Here is a 15362-nt window from a genome sequence, read left to right on the forward strand (position 1 = left end):
ATAGGGACCAGTTGGCTTTCCCGGAGACCCTGGTCCCCCTGGTGAACCTGGGCCCGCTGTAAGTATCTTCAAAAAGCATATTTTATTAACATGTATAATAAAAATGGAGTGTCATTTCCAGTGACTTCAGTGGAAGTTGGATCTTCTAAAGGAAATGTTCAAATGGGTTGCATTTTCATTTATTTCATTTATTTAAAACATTTCTATCCAATCAGAGCCATCAAGGCAGCTATGGCAACACATTAAAACAAAGGCAAGAAGAAAGGATCAATGTGGGGACACCAGAAAAAAGGAAAAAGTTTTCACCCACTGGTAGAAGACAGTGATGGTTGAAACAAATGAATATCCCTGGGAAGGGAGTTCCATAATTATAGAACTTTCCCAGATTGCCACCCGTCTAGCTTCAGAAAGCTGAGGCACGTGAAGCAAGATCTCAGAAGATAATCATAGTGGTCTAGATGCTTCATATGGAAGCAGACTGTCAAAGTATGGTGGTCCCAAACCATATACAGCTTTAAATGTCAACACCAGCACCTTGAATTGGGCTCCAAAAGAGATCAGGAACTAGTGTAAATGGACCAAGACAGGAATAATTCCCTGTCACCTACTCCAGCCAACATCCTGACTGCAACATTCTGTACTAATTGAAGTTTCTGAACATTTTTCAAGGGCAGCCCCACATAGAACACGTTTAATCTAGATGTTAACAGGACATATGTCACAGTGCCCGATCTTTTCTACCCATGAAAGGCTGCAGCTGGTTAACCAGCAGATTTTTGAGAGATTTAGGATTGGTTCCAACAATACACCAGTAGCTGATTGTAGCAACTGACTCTGGTCTACTTGCTGAAACATCAGAGCCACAAAGTTCCACAAACACTGCTATTTTTTCTTTTTAGGGAAGTGAAGCTCAGATCTCAAGCAGTTCTAATATCACTGTGCTCATGCTTTGAATGAGTAGTATTTTTTATTTCATTTCAACTGGTATATCACTGATACCGACTCAGAAAATGTCAAACCCATGCATTATTATCTGATGCATTTCTACTGCTAAAGCTAAGCAGGGCTCTCCTGGTAAGCTGCCTCAAAAAGAGTCCACCTGGGAACCATCAGTAAGCCACTCTCAGCTCTTCGGAGGAAGAGAAGAATGTGTGCAGTAAATGAATAGGTTTTAGTAGTACTTTTTGAAAATCTGTAGTGGTCTTCAAAAGAGTTTCATCTTTCTGAATAGATCATAAAGTTCCACTGTACTAAGTGATGTGAACACTTCTTTTATTTTTTGTTCCTTTTCTGGCTTTCATAGGGCACTGATGGTGTAGGAGGAGAGAAAGGTGAAGATGGTGACCCAGGCCAACCTGTAAGTAAAGTTATGGAAACATCACTATTCAGGTCAAGCAATAAGAAATGCATATCTAAAGTGGCCTCTGTTTTGTTTATAACAATAATAGTTATGCTTCTTGATCTGGAAAATCACTAGTTATTCTCCACATTTAACTGTGGATTCTGTTTTTTCTGATATTTATTTTTTCTTAAGAATAAAAAACGGAAGATCAAGCAATCACAGTAGATAATTAGTTTTTCCAACTAATTCGATAGCCAGAAAGACGTACAGGCTTCTTGAAAATTAAATTTTGCTTGTATAACAGAGCTATCCTAAGACCAGCCAAAACTAACCCAGATGTTGGGCTCTGTGCACTCTGTGTACATGTAGTAAAATGGATGATGGGAAATGTTTAACAGCAATCCTAATGAGGATCATACCCTTCTAAACAGATTAATTTCAGTGGGCTGAGACATGGGTAACTTTGCTTAGGACTGCATTGTCAGATGTATATGTGGACAGATTACAGGAAGGTAATTCAAAGAGAACTCAAGGACTGCCCATGCCCAATGGAATTTGTGATTTTTTCCCCCCTTTGACCAGTAGATAACTATATCACAAACTTCTGAAAACGCCAAGTAGCCCAGGAGGTGTGCATTTCAGGAAACTGAAGCTCAAAGAGCCCTTGTGAAAATAGTTGGAGAGACATATATAATGAATCCATAATTGCAGTGGGTGGGGTTGTGTATTTTGATATTAGGGATACTAAGAAAAGGCAGGGGATGTGATTGGAGAATGTGCAGTGATGCCTCTGTAGTATGTATGGATATTCTGTTGATTGCTGAGGAGGCCAGTTATCAAACTACATAGATATTTAATAAAAACCCTAAAGCATGATGTAAAGAATGGAGACACATATCCTTTCTTATAAGAGAGAGGCATACCAGTACATTCTCTACAGAGGACTCCAGATCAGTGCATACTTGGAACTGTCTTCATTGTCATGTTCATTTTTTTCCTTTTTAACAGCACCCACCAAGAAATTGTGATATGCTAATACTGACAACTTATTGTTGCAGGGTCCACCAGGTCCTTCAGGTGAAGCAGGCCCTCCGGGACCTCCTGGAAAGAGAGTAAGTCCTCTACAAAAAAAAAAATCTGGGATTTGATCTTAATTGATTTTTTCTTTTTTATATTTTTGTTTTTATATGATATGAATACTTTTAACTGTTAAAATTAGGCATACTGTATTGCATTGTTAAGATTTAATGTAACATTTTACAACTTCAGACCTGTGAAAAATTTTGTTTGTACCATCACTGTGATTTGTGTGTTTGTTCAATCATGTGTATTTCTTTCATAGTGCTCCTAATGAAGAGATTTGAGTTGATTTTTTATCATGCATCCACAATTACTTCAGGATATTGTAGATATCTAAGTTATATGGAAATATTTGATGGTATGCTTTTTTCTGTAACTTGAACATCCAATTTATACACAGTAAAAAAATTGCTGTCATGAATTTCAGAAGATATTTAGTTTCCATTGATTCTTACAGAAATTGTACATTAATTGTGGCTTCCATTAGAAGCCACTTTTCCTTAGAAAAGTCCCTTGACACCACTGACCTCCATGAATAGAAATACACATAACCTACATTTTTCAGCTTAACTGAGTTATGGATTACAGCATTAGAGAAAATGAGCAATTAGTGTATGTTAGAACGGCATCAACATTGCTATAATGCATGTTGAGTGCATTATATAATGAGTACATGGCAGTTTATATTTTAAGAGACCCTGGTGCAAATGAATTATTCAGCTCATTTTTTTCTAAGATTGCTACTTCTCTAAAAGGAAAAAAAGGACGTTACTCATTAGGGCATGTTAATTCATTTAAATTAGGACTGCAGGCTTTGATCAGTTTAATTGGTACATTAATCAACTAAAGCTTTAGGTGATTAATCAGGAGGGAATAAATTGTAATCTGTGAGTTAAGGATACTCTTAATTTTAAAGACTGTTTTGGTTCTGGTATGTTACTGTAACCAGGGATGAAAAATAAAACATTGAAAAGGGTCTTTTTCTGATGCTGAGGAGTCACTTTTGTTTATTACCTTATAGGTTAGTTTGTACTTCATTTGGTCTCTCAGAAAGGCACCTATGTAAATTTTTGGAAGTATTTAAAATTTAATTAATTCATCAGCTAAAAGACAGGTGATTAATCAACTAAAATAATTTTCTTGGTTGCCAGCCAAATAAACATGCCGTTTTACAGATTTGTTTCATCTTAGAGAATCAAGTAACCCTGCGCATACTTGCCAATTACACCATAATTGCAGTAAACTCTTTTAAAAATAATTAGAATGTTTACAGTCTGTGACAGTTGCTCCACTGACCTCATTCCTTAAAATAACCCCACTTGGCCAGGTTGGCTGGCACATAATCAAATGCTCTAATCAGGTACCTGATATCACTGGCTTGTTGGCTTCAAGCAAAGCCTGAAGCCTGGAAAGAACTGAAGTTCCACATGTATTTACCTCCTGGGATTCCAAAAAATCCTTGATATCAAATACATTGTTTTCAATATACAGAGGTGGAAGCATTTATTTTTATATTTATTTAAATAGGAACTTATTATAAACCAGTTGACTCTGTTGTAGTAACTTACTTCAGTTCATGTATCTAGTTCATTGCTAAGATAGAGGCAAAACTGACGCTTTTGCCTTCACAGATTTCTTTGCAGGCTGTGAAAAGAAGCACTCATTTTGGGGAGTTTTAGGATAGCCTGCCAACAGATACAGGAGTAGGAGCCATGGACAAAGGAAGACTTGCATTGGTTGAGTGGTGACAAACACATACTCTGAAATTGAGAAGATTGTGTTTTTGTTATCTGACACGAATAATCATATGTCCTATAGAGTCTCTCAGTTTGCACTCACAGCCAAAAAGATAAGATCTAAGGAGATACTGAATGAGGCTGTTTCATGACTCCTGGGATAGTTTGGCATACTGTATTGTTTTAATTAATTTTAGTAACCTATATAAACTGTGATAAAGGATTTAATTGTTTATTAGTCAATGTTTGGTGAATTGTGACGGCCTATGGCTATAGACAATAAACTCTTTTGACTTGGCTTGACTTGGTTGAGTGGTGAGGAGCCACTTGAGTGGGGGTGGCAGCAATTTCCAATAGAGTGCTACCTAGAATATGCTGTGGAAATCAGACAAATAAAGTAGAAGTGTAGCAGATTTATAGTCAGTCACTGGTGCATTTATGATAGGTAGGTTAATTAATTAAATCTGAAGAAATCAGGAAAACAACAGAATGTTGTCCATCTTTTAAAGGCAAACTGCGCATAGCATGATGGTTATAGGTCGCAGGAAATATTTCCCTTATGAGATTAATGAGACAAAAGTGATCTTGATGTAATTTTACATTGCCAAATTGTAGTTTCTAAATCAATCCTCAGAAGAAAAAATTTCCATAGGGAGAGCCATAGAATTAGTGCTTGGGTCATTGGTTGAACAATTGTTAGCTTAGCTGGAGTCTAACTCCTGTGGGACATTGGTCTAGATCATGCCAGCACAATTTATAACAAGGGCTGAGTGAATGTGTCCCATTCTGTTAATCATTTTACCATGGCTTGGCTGTGCTCCATATTTTGATTTACTTGCCTTTTGATGTATAACTTAGAGAATTGTTACAATTAATTTCAGAAACGATTGCATCATAGCATACAAAGAAATAGTGACATGATCATGTAATTACATCACGATTACTCTTGACATGGTTGGAATTGATTCATATCAGCACTCATGCATATAAGGGAGAAAGCAGTGTATACTGGAAAATGTGGCAAAATGCATACATGCAATACTCTAACCAAATCTAGAAATAATCATGGTGGAGAATGCCATCAAGGCATAGCTGACTTATGACAACCCCTTCATGGCAAGAGACTGACAGAGGTGGTTTGCCATTGCCTGCCTCTGCAACCCTAGCCTTCGTTGGAGGTCTCCCATCCAATTACTCACCAAGGCCTGCTTAGTTTCTAAGATCTGACAAGATCAGGCTCAGCTGGGCTCCAAGCCAGGGTCCAGAATGAATAGGAATGGAATATTTTGGTAAACAAGATAAAGTAATTCAGAACTCTAAAATCCAGGGGGAAATTTAGATGGAGAGAATGCAAGGATCCCACTGTTTTACCAGCAAGCCAATTATCGCCATATATTTTGGGTTGCTAGGTGTTCGATGCCTCCCGCTCCTGTGTTTTTGTCCTGGACAGGTAGCAGAAAGAGGAGTTTTACTGAGCCCTTTATGATCAGCCACACAATGCTGGTGGGCTTCACTTGACCATTCTGTTATGGTACCATTCTGTTATGGTAACATTCTGGTAACATGTTCATCCTGAACACATTGAGTTGGATTCAAAGGTTCTTTTCCATTAATGCTGGAGCCTTCCTCCAATGTAATGAGCCCTCACCTACAATGAGTTTTCCTCTGATAGAAGAAGCATTCTCTGTTGGTTGAAGGGTCCATACACTGGTGGAAGGATCCACTATTAGTGGACCGGAACGTACTCAACCCATGGTTATTAAGTGAAACTTAGTCCCTAGTAAAGTGCTTAGGAGGATATTGTTTTAAAAGAGAATAGTTAGCACCAATTACAAATTACCAACTTTAGAAAAATCACAGTGTTTTAGTAACGCCTGATAAATTGACAGGTCTGTAATTATTCTGCTATCATTTGTCTTTTAAAGCCTTACAGATGCATACCTTGAATAATCTTTGTAGATATGTCAATATCTAAGCTTTCTTTATCAAGCAATCAGTTAAATATTTTACAATTAAAGAAACACATGCAGCATCATTAAACATAAGATGAATCTATTTAACAAAATGAGTTAAATTGTTCTGTATAATAGGCTTGAGTGAGCTGATATGCTTAATTCGTTTTATCTATTTTACACAATAACCTATTTGTTCCACCTACTTAGTGTACATTTATAATGCTGAAAATAATTACTGTAGCATTAATAATCTTATCACTAGAACTAAATGAAGATGTAACAGTTATGTGCATTATAGCTGAGCCAGTGATTGAAAAGTCACCCTGTTTTCCAGTGAAATTTGCCTGCCTCCTTGAAATTTCCAGTTCCATGAGCTGGAGAGAGCATGAAAAAGGAACTAAGCAGTTGGCTTGATGAGCTTCTGTAAACTTGGTCAGTCAAGAGCAAAGATGGTGCAGCTCCTTTACTCCCAGTGATCAAGCATTTTCTAGAGCTGTCCCCTATGCTGACATCACTGAGGGCAAATAAAGCTGCTTTATGGTGAGGGCAATGCTTCCCAAATAGGAAAACACTTTGTTCCATCTTACTGCAAGCCCTGAAAAATTGCCAAATAGGTACACTTTTAGATTGATGGAAATGTGTATTTAAAAAACACCCCACCTTTGGTGCAGCATCATATGCAGTAACGTACTTGCAATAAAATGCATCTGATAGGTTTTCAGTTTGGAAGAAATGGCTGCTTTGGATGAAGGGAGGACTCTATGGCATTATCCCCAAACCCTGTCCTCCCCGGGCTCTACTCCCGAATCTCCCAGCTCAGAGCTGGTACCCCTACTGTTACATGTGATACTCTAAGAAATGAAAAATGAAAACGGAGACTGTAATTTGTAGTTCTGTGCTTTTAAAAAAAAAAAAAAGTTTTGATATAACTCATGGCAAATAATCAGAAGTCGCTAATAATTCTTGAATTATTTGGTAAATCATTGCACTTTAGATTCTAGATTACTAGAATCCATAGAACATTAATGCTTTTCAGGGAAGTATTTAAGTTTCACTTAAAATGAAGACGGAAGATAAAATGCTTAAGATATTTGCCCTTATGAAATGCTTCACAAAACAGTGCTGAGACTCCCATTGCTAAACTGCTGTCTTAGTTGGAATGTGGAAATCTAGGTTCCAAAATGCTGGGAACTTTGCAGAGACTGTGATGTTCAAATTTACCTTGTTCAAAATGCCCATGTTTTGAATCAAGCCTCCCTTTTAATTGCCTTGGAGCATGGTGGTTGGGTATCTTGATTACTATACCCAGGGCTTTTTTTCTGGGAAAAGAGGTGGTGGAACTCAGTGGGTTGCCCTCAGAGAAAATGTTCACATGGCTGGTGGCCCCGCCCCCTGATCTCCAGACAGAGGGGAGTTTAGATTGCCCTCCGTGCCAGGGGGCGGGGCCACCAGCCATGTGAACATTTTCAAGAGGTTCCAGAACTCCGTTCCCCCGCGTTCCCACTGAAAAAAAGCCCTGACTATACCCAGGGTCATAATAGGATGTCTCCTTTAATGGTAGTTAAATAGTGTATGCTGCCGAAGCACATGCTCAGTTAGCAGCATTCTTGCCTTTTCTCCTCTTACAAAACATTTCTGGAAAACTATGCCACTATGAATTTATTTTTCCACCTACTTAAGGAGCGGGAGATGGAATATAGATTCATTGTTTAGAAGTGGAAGCCCCTTTGGTTCTCATATTTACGTTGCCTAATGTGTTTGTTGTCATTTCTTCTTCACAATTACATTCTGGTTTCTTTTTTATTGTCTCTCCTAATTTCCCTTTTCACATTTTCCTGAGCAATGGACTGTTTCCTTCCCTTCTTTTTGCTCTTTTAATTGTTTCCCCAAATCATTTTTTCCTCTACATCTCATCCCCATAAATCAATTAGAGTATTCTTCCAAATTGATTAGATCAACAATATCATTGTTGGCAATTAAATTTTGCCTCCCCAAATCCTCAGGAATTCATTAGCACAAAATCTAACCAGCCCTCGATATAAGATATGGGAGTATCTTTTCTGTGAACTCATTGTTGAAATCATTGTTATGAAAGTGTTGCCTTTAATCAGTTAGCCTCAAGCTGAATCTGAAAAGGTGCTGGCTGGTTCACAGGATGCGGTGCAAACCAGACATAAGCAGTCATATTCAGTACATTGTTATTTCTTCTAGAATTTTGCACAATCCCTTTATGGCTTTCAGAACTTTTCTCTTGCACTGGAAATACCAACTTCCATCATGGGAGGGTGCTTTCAAACCAACTATTGCTTTATATACCACTGACCCATCAGGGGGTATGTGTAGTCTTATACAATTAAAGAACCAAAGTATGTCAAAATTCAGAGCAAGAGATAGGTCATTTCCACACGTCCTTAGAGGTATAATCCACCCTTGGAACTGTGGCAGCTTTCCCCCAAGCATCCACATGTTATTGTATGGCAAACCAAGCTCTTTCCCTTTCTTCAAATTTCCATTCAGCCATGGAAGCCTGCTTGCAACAGGACCTGCATGCAATCAGCCTTGTGCACAGTAAAAAATTTAAAAGGGGTGGGTGTGGGTGGGCACTTTTAGACTTTTAGGTCTTCCACTTTTCTGTCTTTAGGAGATGATTTCTACCTCTAATTCATATAATGAAGAAAAATCTTTTGTACATTGCATAAGATTTCTCAGTTCCACTCTATAGGAACCAAGACTGTTTCTTTGAATACACCTGGTAGTTCCTTCTATTTGCAAAGGCACAGGAAGATGGCTAGTTGGTCACATTGTGTTTTGAGATGCTTCTCTGCCTCTCCTGATCTTCTCAATGAGGAAAGTTTGACTGCAAAAGAACTCCCAAGTTCTTGGAATACAGTTTTTAAAAAAACACAGAGAGAGTTGTATGAGAGAATGTATTCTTTCTGACTATATGTAGAATGTGCCTTCCAGTTGGAAAATTTGTACCCAAAGTAAAATGCTTGGTCAGGTAAATGCTAGCCCTCTTCATATGTCATGTAGAATTACATGAAACTTGGGCAGGGGAAATATAACAATGATTTATGTTGGGCTTGTTTTTCCATTATGGGCATATTGCTATCTCAGCAGGATATCTCTAGCACTTGTAAATGAAGTGGAATTCCTTTTTCCTCCTGGATGTATATTTATACACAGAAAAGCCTTATAATATGGCAAACAGTTATTTGATCCTAACAAATGCCCTTGTCATATTTATATGTCTTGTAAATAATGAATGACCCTGTCTTAAAAAAGGGGGGGGGTGACTCTTTTCAGTCAGCTGACTGATGACTCTGAATAGCATTTGGAACATATTTTCGAGGAAATCTTTCTGCTGAAGAGTGAAATAAAGCTTTAGAGTGTTAACATACAATGGGCCAAATGAGAAAGTGGTTTCTGCTCATTTTGTTGACTCCTGTATGGAATGTATACATTTGGTAAATGCATCCACATCCATGTGTAACATAAAATTATAAATATTATACTGATTAAAAGAGGCCTCTCAATCCTGCAAGAGAGATCATGTTACATATGCAGCACTTTGAACTGGTCAGTTTTCTTGCTGAGTGTTGCTGATGCACACCTGGATTCATTTCCTATCGGTCCTTTTCAATTGACTAGATGCATTGTCTGTGACTACTGCTACAGCAGAGCTGGGTCGAGATGTAACTCACATATATTAATTTCATATTCTTGTTTATTGGATCTCATTTGCCAGTTAAAATTTTACCAAATGCTTAGGAAACCCAAGAGCGGGAGAGTAAAGTAAATGACAATTAGCTGTCTTTCTTTTGCAGAAGTACCATCTGTGAAATGCCAGCAATCAGAGGGTGTTACAAGAGCTGCTCATTCCTCCACTTTGCATTCAGTGAAGAATTGGCACTGTGTGATAACGATTGTACCCCCTTTGTTTAGCAATCATCATTCATTGTACTTATAATTTAGCGATCACAGTGTTCTTAAGCTCTGTTAATTGATGTTGCAGCTGCATCACTAGATTATGCAAAAAACATATTTATTATTATTGAGAAGTTCTTTCATGACTTCTCATATAAGAAGATAGTTGGTTTAACCCTTTTAGAAACCTGCTTGAAGTAAGTCTTGGGAGGTGAGAAGGATTTGTTAATTGCTTTGTAACAAAGCCGTTGCACAGAATATGATACTGTTACGAAGCAAGAAATGTGGGTTTGCCTTTGAATGTACATTCAATAGAGAAGCACAATCAATGTCAGCCATCTGATGGGTGTAAACATTTTCAAACACCCTTTCACAGTTTACAGTTTAAATGTACAGTTAAACAAAAATGCAATGCATAAAAGTGTCTTTTCTATTCTTTTAATTATCCCTAGAGCATCTCCATGTTACTTTTATTATCAATTTAATAAGTAAACATAGTTGGAATGAGCAGTACGTTTTTTAAAAAAAAATTAAGCCCAGTCTAGAGATCCACATGCCACCCACTGTGAATCAGAAATTCCAAGTGAGCTTAAGCTTTTAATACAAAGTGGAGGGTAATGAGAAAACATTGACAGAGCTATCTTCAATAGTATTGCAAATGAAGAAATCCTTTTATGCACAGAGTTACCATAAATAGTCTAATGTGAATATTAGACACCCATTTCTGTGCATGAGTCTGCTTTTCAATCTGAAGTCCAATTTCACACTGAAATAGCCAAATGTAGGGAAAATACATTCCTTTCACTGCATCTTGCATTTGTTTAAATCTGATTCTGAACTAAAAGGATCATTCTGCAATTTCAGAATTTATGATAATATGTGGAGCTCCTAAGCAAGTGGAAGAGATCACAACAAAATTAAATCTAATGCTGTAGGACTCTGCCCAGGCAGCAGAAGAAAGGGGCTGTCTGTTTCAAATGTCCCGCACTGGTACAGGGTGGTTGAAATGCCACGGAACAACGAACTGGGGAAAGGTCAGAAGTTCATGGTTCGAGGTTCCGTGGAATGCTATGAACCACGACCCACGTGGCTTGGGCATTTTTTGGTTCGGGCCCATCTCTAGTGTGTACCATTCATGAAAGGGGAGGCAGTTGTTGCACACAATCAGTGGTTCGAATGTCCCTCAGCCAATTCCAAGAAGAGACAGATGCAGAGTCCTGTGAATGAAACAAGTCTACTACGTTTATTAAATGTGGAGGAACATCAGTTACACAGAGAGTGAAATGTTCCCTCATCCCCAACGCTCGTTGAAGCTACAATAGCTGTGCAAGACATTTTGTACCCTTTGGCTCATTACAATATTGGGGGTCCCATTGGCTCAAACATAATTGTGACCCCCATTCATTTATGCAGGTGACCACCTCCAATGATCTAGTGGTCCCCCATTGGAAGAATAATTCTGGTCAGCAACACAATTACAATATTTCCCATTTAGCATTGCTTATCACCTTAGTACATTGTTTTATCTCTTCAAGGAACATCTTTTCCCTTTCTCATACTTTCACATTCATAAAGTTCACATTATTTCCTGCCCTCCTGACAGTGTAACATCTGCCAAGGGCGTCTAAATGTTCCTTCAGCAACCTTGTACTTTACAAGCAGAGATTGATTCTTTTGGATACAGTGGGAGGGAAGCAATCTCCCCTCCTTCAGAATGTGTTTGAAGCTACTTGGGTACCCCGCTTCTATTGCTTGGGGCTCCTCGTAGCCTTGGAAAGTTCTGCTAATCTAATGAGGTTGAAGCAAGCTTATTTCTTTTGGCTGAGCGGTTTACCACCCGCTCCTCTTCTCTGTATTCCTTCTGTTGTCACTTCTCCTCTCCTGTCTGTCCGTTATCCAGACCAAAGTTCAGTAAATGTTTCTTTGCACTTTGAAAGTAACTTTTATGGCTGCAGCTGGTCTCTCTCTCTCTCTTCTGTATTCTTATTCTACAGCTACATCTGGCATAATTAGTTCAAAAAGAGTTTTCCTCTATCAGCCTGTAAGTGTGGTATAGTGCATAGTACAGGTGCATAGTGATTATAGGTGCATCTTACTATCCACAGATTTGCTTGCTATGCATGTCTAGTGTTTTGGGTAATGTTTTCCCATCTACAAATAGCAGGCACTTCACAGTGATTGGCCTCAGCATTCACGGCAACTAACATAACATTCACATGTCTTCTGCTTGACTATTTTGCTCCAGTGTTCATTCTCTGCTTGGCACAGTAAAAATACTCAAAGGACACCTGAGAATAAAGTAAAGTTGCATAGAGATAGAAAAGGCACGTAAAATATTCTAGTCTATTAAATTCACTTCCATCACAGTCGTGAGAGGTAGATCAGAAATCTGGGAGGCTTATAGTATCCTTTAATTTTTTTATTATTATTTTATATTTTATACAACAACAAATAAGCAACAAAAAATAAAAACACAAGATGAAAAAGAGGGGGGGGGGGAACAGCTTCCATCCAAATTGGTTATAATTTAAGATATATTCATTAAATCCATTTCTAAATAATAATATCCTGTAAAGTAACTATTCAATACCTTAGTCAAATTTCAGATATGGGTCTCCATCCAATTAAAGAACATTCTTAAAAGAGCTATATTCTGTAAAATCCATTAAATAAATTATGAAACCATTCCAGATTGTTTTAAAATCATCATTCTTTTTTCTCCCATGAATTAATCTAATCTTATTTGTTAGTGCCGCTATATTTCTTAATTTAGTGCACCACTTATCCAAGGAAATCTCAACCCTGGACAATGTGAAAGGCTTATAGTTTCCAATACAAATAGCATCCTGAGCTGGAATTCTTCAGGGAGGATTCCCAAGCATCTATGCTGCCAATAAGACAAAACCTTAGGAATATGCACAGCAAGAAGGTTTGGAGCCAATCAGAGGGGTGCTTGCCAGCGTCAGACGCAGAGACCCAAGCAACCGAATCCAAGTGAAGATCCCAGAAGAACAAAAAATAAGAGGACACATGGACTCTGTCAGGCAGGGCAAGACTGAGCACCTCAAGTACAATGCAGGACATATGATAGGATCCAAATACTGTGTGCTACATGGAGGATATTCCAAATTCAGTTATGGGTAGAAAAGATTTATTTCCTTCAAGTCTTAAGAAAGGGGAAGAAAATTCAGGCAAGCTCAGAAGGGGGCTTATTAATTGAGTTCTGGGGCTTGGGAACTTCCCTAAATAAGGAAAGGAAGAAAAGACTTGAGGTAGGAAAGAGGCAGTCTTAGTTACCTAACATAAAACTGGAAAACAGAAAGTAATCACATAAAGAGGAAAACTCAAAGGCCTGATATAACCAGACTTCTTAGTTTAAAAGGAATGTTGATGCAATAAGACTCTCTTAGTATTTCTAGTGAGCTCTGGTTGAGCCAGTCTGGGTATACTTTGCTACTGCCTCTTTTTTCTCTTTCTCAGCCTTCTTGCTGTAAATGGGCTAAAAGTGTGTTTCCTGAATCCCACACCAAATGGGAATAACAAGTATCCTACTGTATAAAAGGCAAGTCATATTGGTGATGACTCACTCTTTATCCCCATGCAGGTGCACTGGCCTGCACAATAAGAGTCATTGCCCATATGGTTTGCTTAGGAGGAGTGGGGAGGGCCAGCACACCCCTCCTAAGGCTCCACAGCAGCTGCGGGAAGGTGTGGCACGGCCTGGTGCTACCAGCGGGGATGGCTGCTCTCCTGAACCAGCCTTCTCCATCACTGCAGTAGCTTCCTCTGAAGGGTTGCGCAGCTGCTGAGGCACCAGGAAAGTCTGCCAGGCTGGCCCAGCCCTCTGCACACACCGAGCAGGCCGGGATGTCGCGACAGGCCTTGGAGTGCTCCTGCGCTACACACTGACCCAATTTCCACCCATTTGAGGCTGAAGCAGGCTGGTACAGAGCGCAGGGATGCTGCAGGGCAGGGCAGTAGGTCCTGGAGTGCTCCTGTGCTTCGCACCGGCCCGATTTCCGCCTGTTTGAGGCCAAATGGGACTGGTGCGGAGCTCCAGAACGCTGCCAGGGTGGCATGATGGGCCCTGGAGTGCTCCTGTGCTCCACATAGCCTGATTTTGACCCATTTGAGGCTGAAATTGGCCCACTGCGGAGCGCAGGAATGCTGCTGGGGCAGTGCATGCCCTCACAAGGCCCCGCTAGAGCTCATTGTATTGTTAAACACAACAGGCTTTGTTGCTAGTGAATTAATAATGGAGCCTGAGAGGGAAGGAAAAAGAAAAAAGGCAATAAAAGTTGGAGGAGACCTGTCTAAGACTGTCATCTGGTACCCTGCTCTGTGTGCCATCCATGAGCGAACCTATGGTGAAAGGCATGCGGAGCAGGGCTTTTTCATATGTAATCTCCAGTCTATGGAACTCCCTGTCTCAAATGAAGATCTCTTCATTTGTGGTTTTCCAGAAGCTACTAAAATGTTTTCTGTTCCAGATGCCTTTACTGATTTTATCATTTGATTTTTTAAAAAAATGTGATTATATCACATTGATTAGTTTTGTATTGTGTGAATAAGGCTTTAGACATCACATGTGCAAGAGAATATTATGCTTTAAAGAGGGCCCATTGCCAAACTCAGACAGTATGCTTTGTGGCTTTCTTGGTGAAGTCCTCCATTTAACCCTTCAGAATGAACATGGATGAAAGGTGCTGGCACAGCTGCTAATTTAAAAAAATGAGCCATTGGCAAGCTTTGGAACTCGTCTGCTTTGCCAAAATGTATGTATCACGGAAATAGTGAAATAAAACCATTCTTTGACTGTCTTTGAGAACTATAGCACAACTATTTCTAGTCTAACATCCTGTCTAATCAAATAGATGCATGTAGAGTTTTTAAAGTTTCTAAAATCTCATTACAGTCAATACAAACATAAGCATCTTTGCTGATAATGATAGATAACAATGTGGTTGTCACTATGAAAAGATATCTGTAGAGGAAAACCCATGGAGTGCCTTATGTTGTGTTTTGTTTGTTCACAAATAAGGTACTTGTATGTGTATTGTATCTAACCATGATGGATGGATTTTCCCTCTTCATTTAGGGAGATGTTCCTTTCATTTTGCATGTAATTTGGAGATCCTTTGTATTCCTTTGTATATTTTTAAGCTTATTGTGTGTGTGGAAAGAGCTGCTGCACACAAAAAGCATGCAGCACTGTAAATCAGTTCATCTTCAAGTAACCCCAGCAATTCTTGCTGATACAGACCTACCCACCTGTTGGAATTTGCCTTTGCAATGCTTTGATCAAATAGGTGGAAATGTGCA

At 39.0% G+C, this 15362-nt stretch overlaps 1 protein-coding gene across 1 annotated transcript in view; it reads left to right on the top strand.

Moving 5' to 3' along the window:
* The window catches only part of COL11A1 (collagen type XI alpha 1 chain), a 368205-nt gene that overhangs the window by 321948 nt on the left and 30895 nt on the right, over positions 1 to 15362 (top strand). Inside the window, exons 52-54 of the mRNA XM_054980352.1 lie at positions 5 to 58; positions 1304 to 1357; positions 2401 to 2454. Of these exons, the coding sequence (XP_054836327.1) occupies positions 5 to 58; positions 1304 to 1357; positions 2401 to 2454 (162 nt within the window). The remainder of the gene's footprint in view (positions 1 to 4; positions 59 to 1303; positions 1358 to 2400; positions 2455 to 15362) is intronic.

Source organism: Eublepharis macularius, chromosome 5 (genome assembly GCF_028583425.1).
Source record: "Eublepharis macularius isolate TG4126 chromosome 5, MPM_Emac_v1.0, whole genome shotgun sequence".
NCBI classification, from domain to species: domain Eukaryota; kingdom Metazoa; phylum Chordata; class Lepidosauria; order Squamata; family Eublepharidae; genus Eublepharis; species Eublepharis macularius.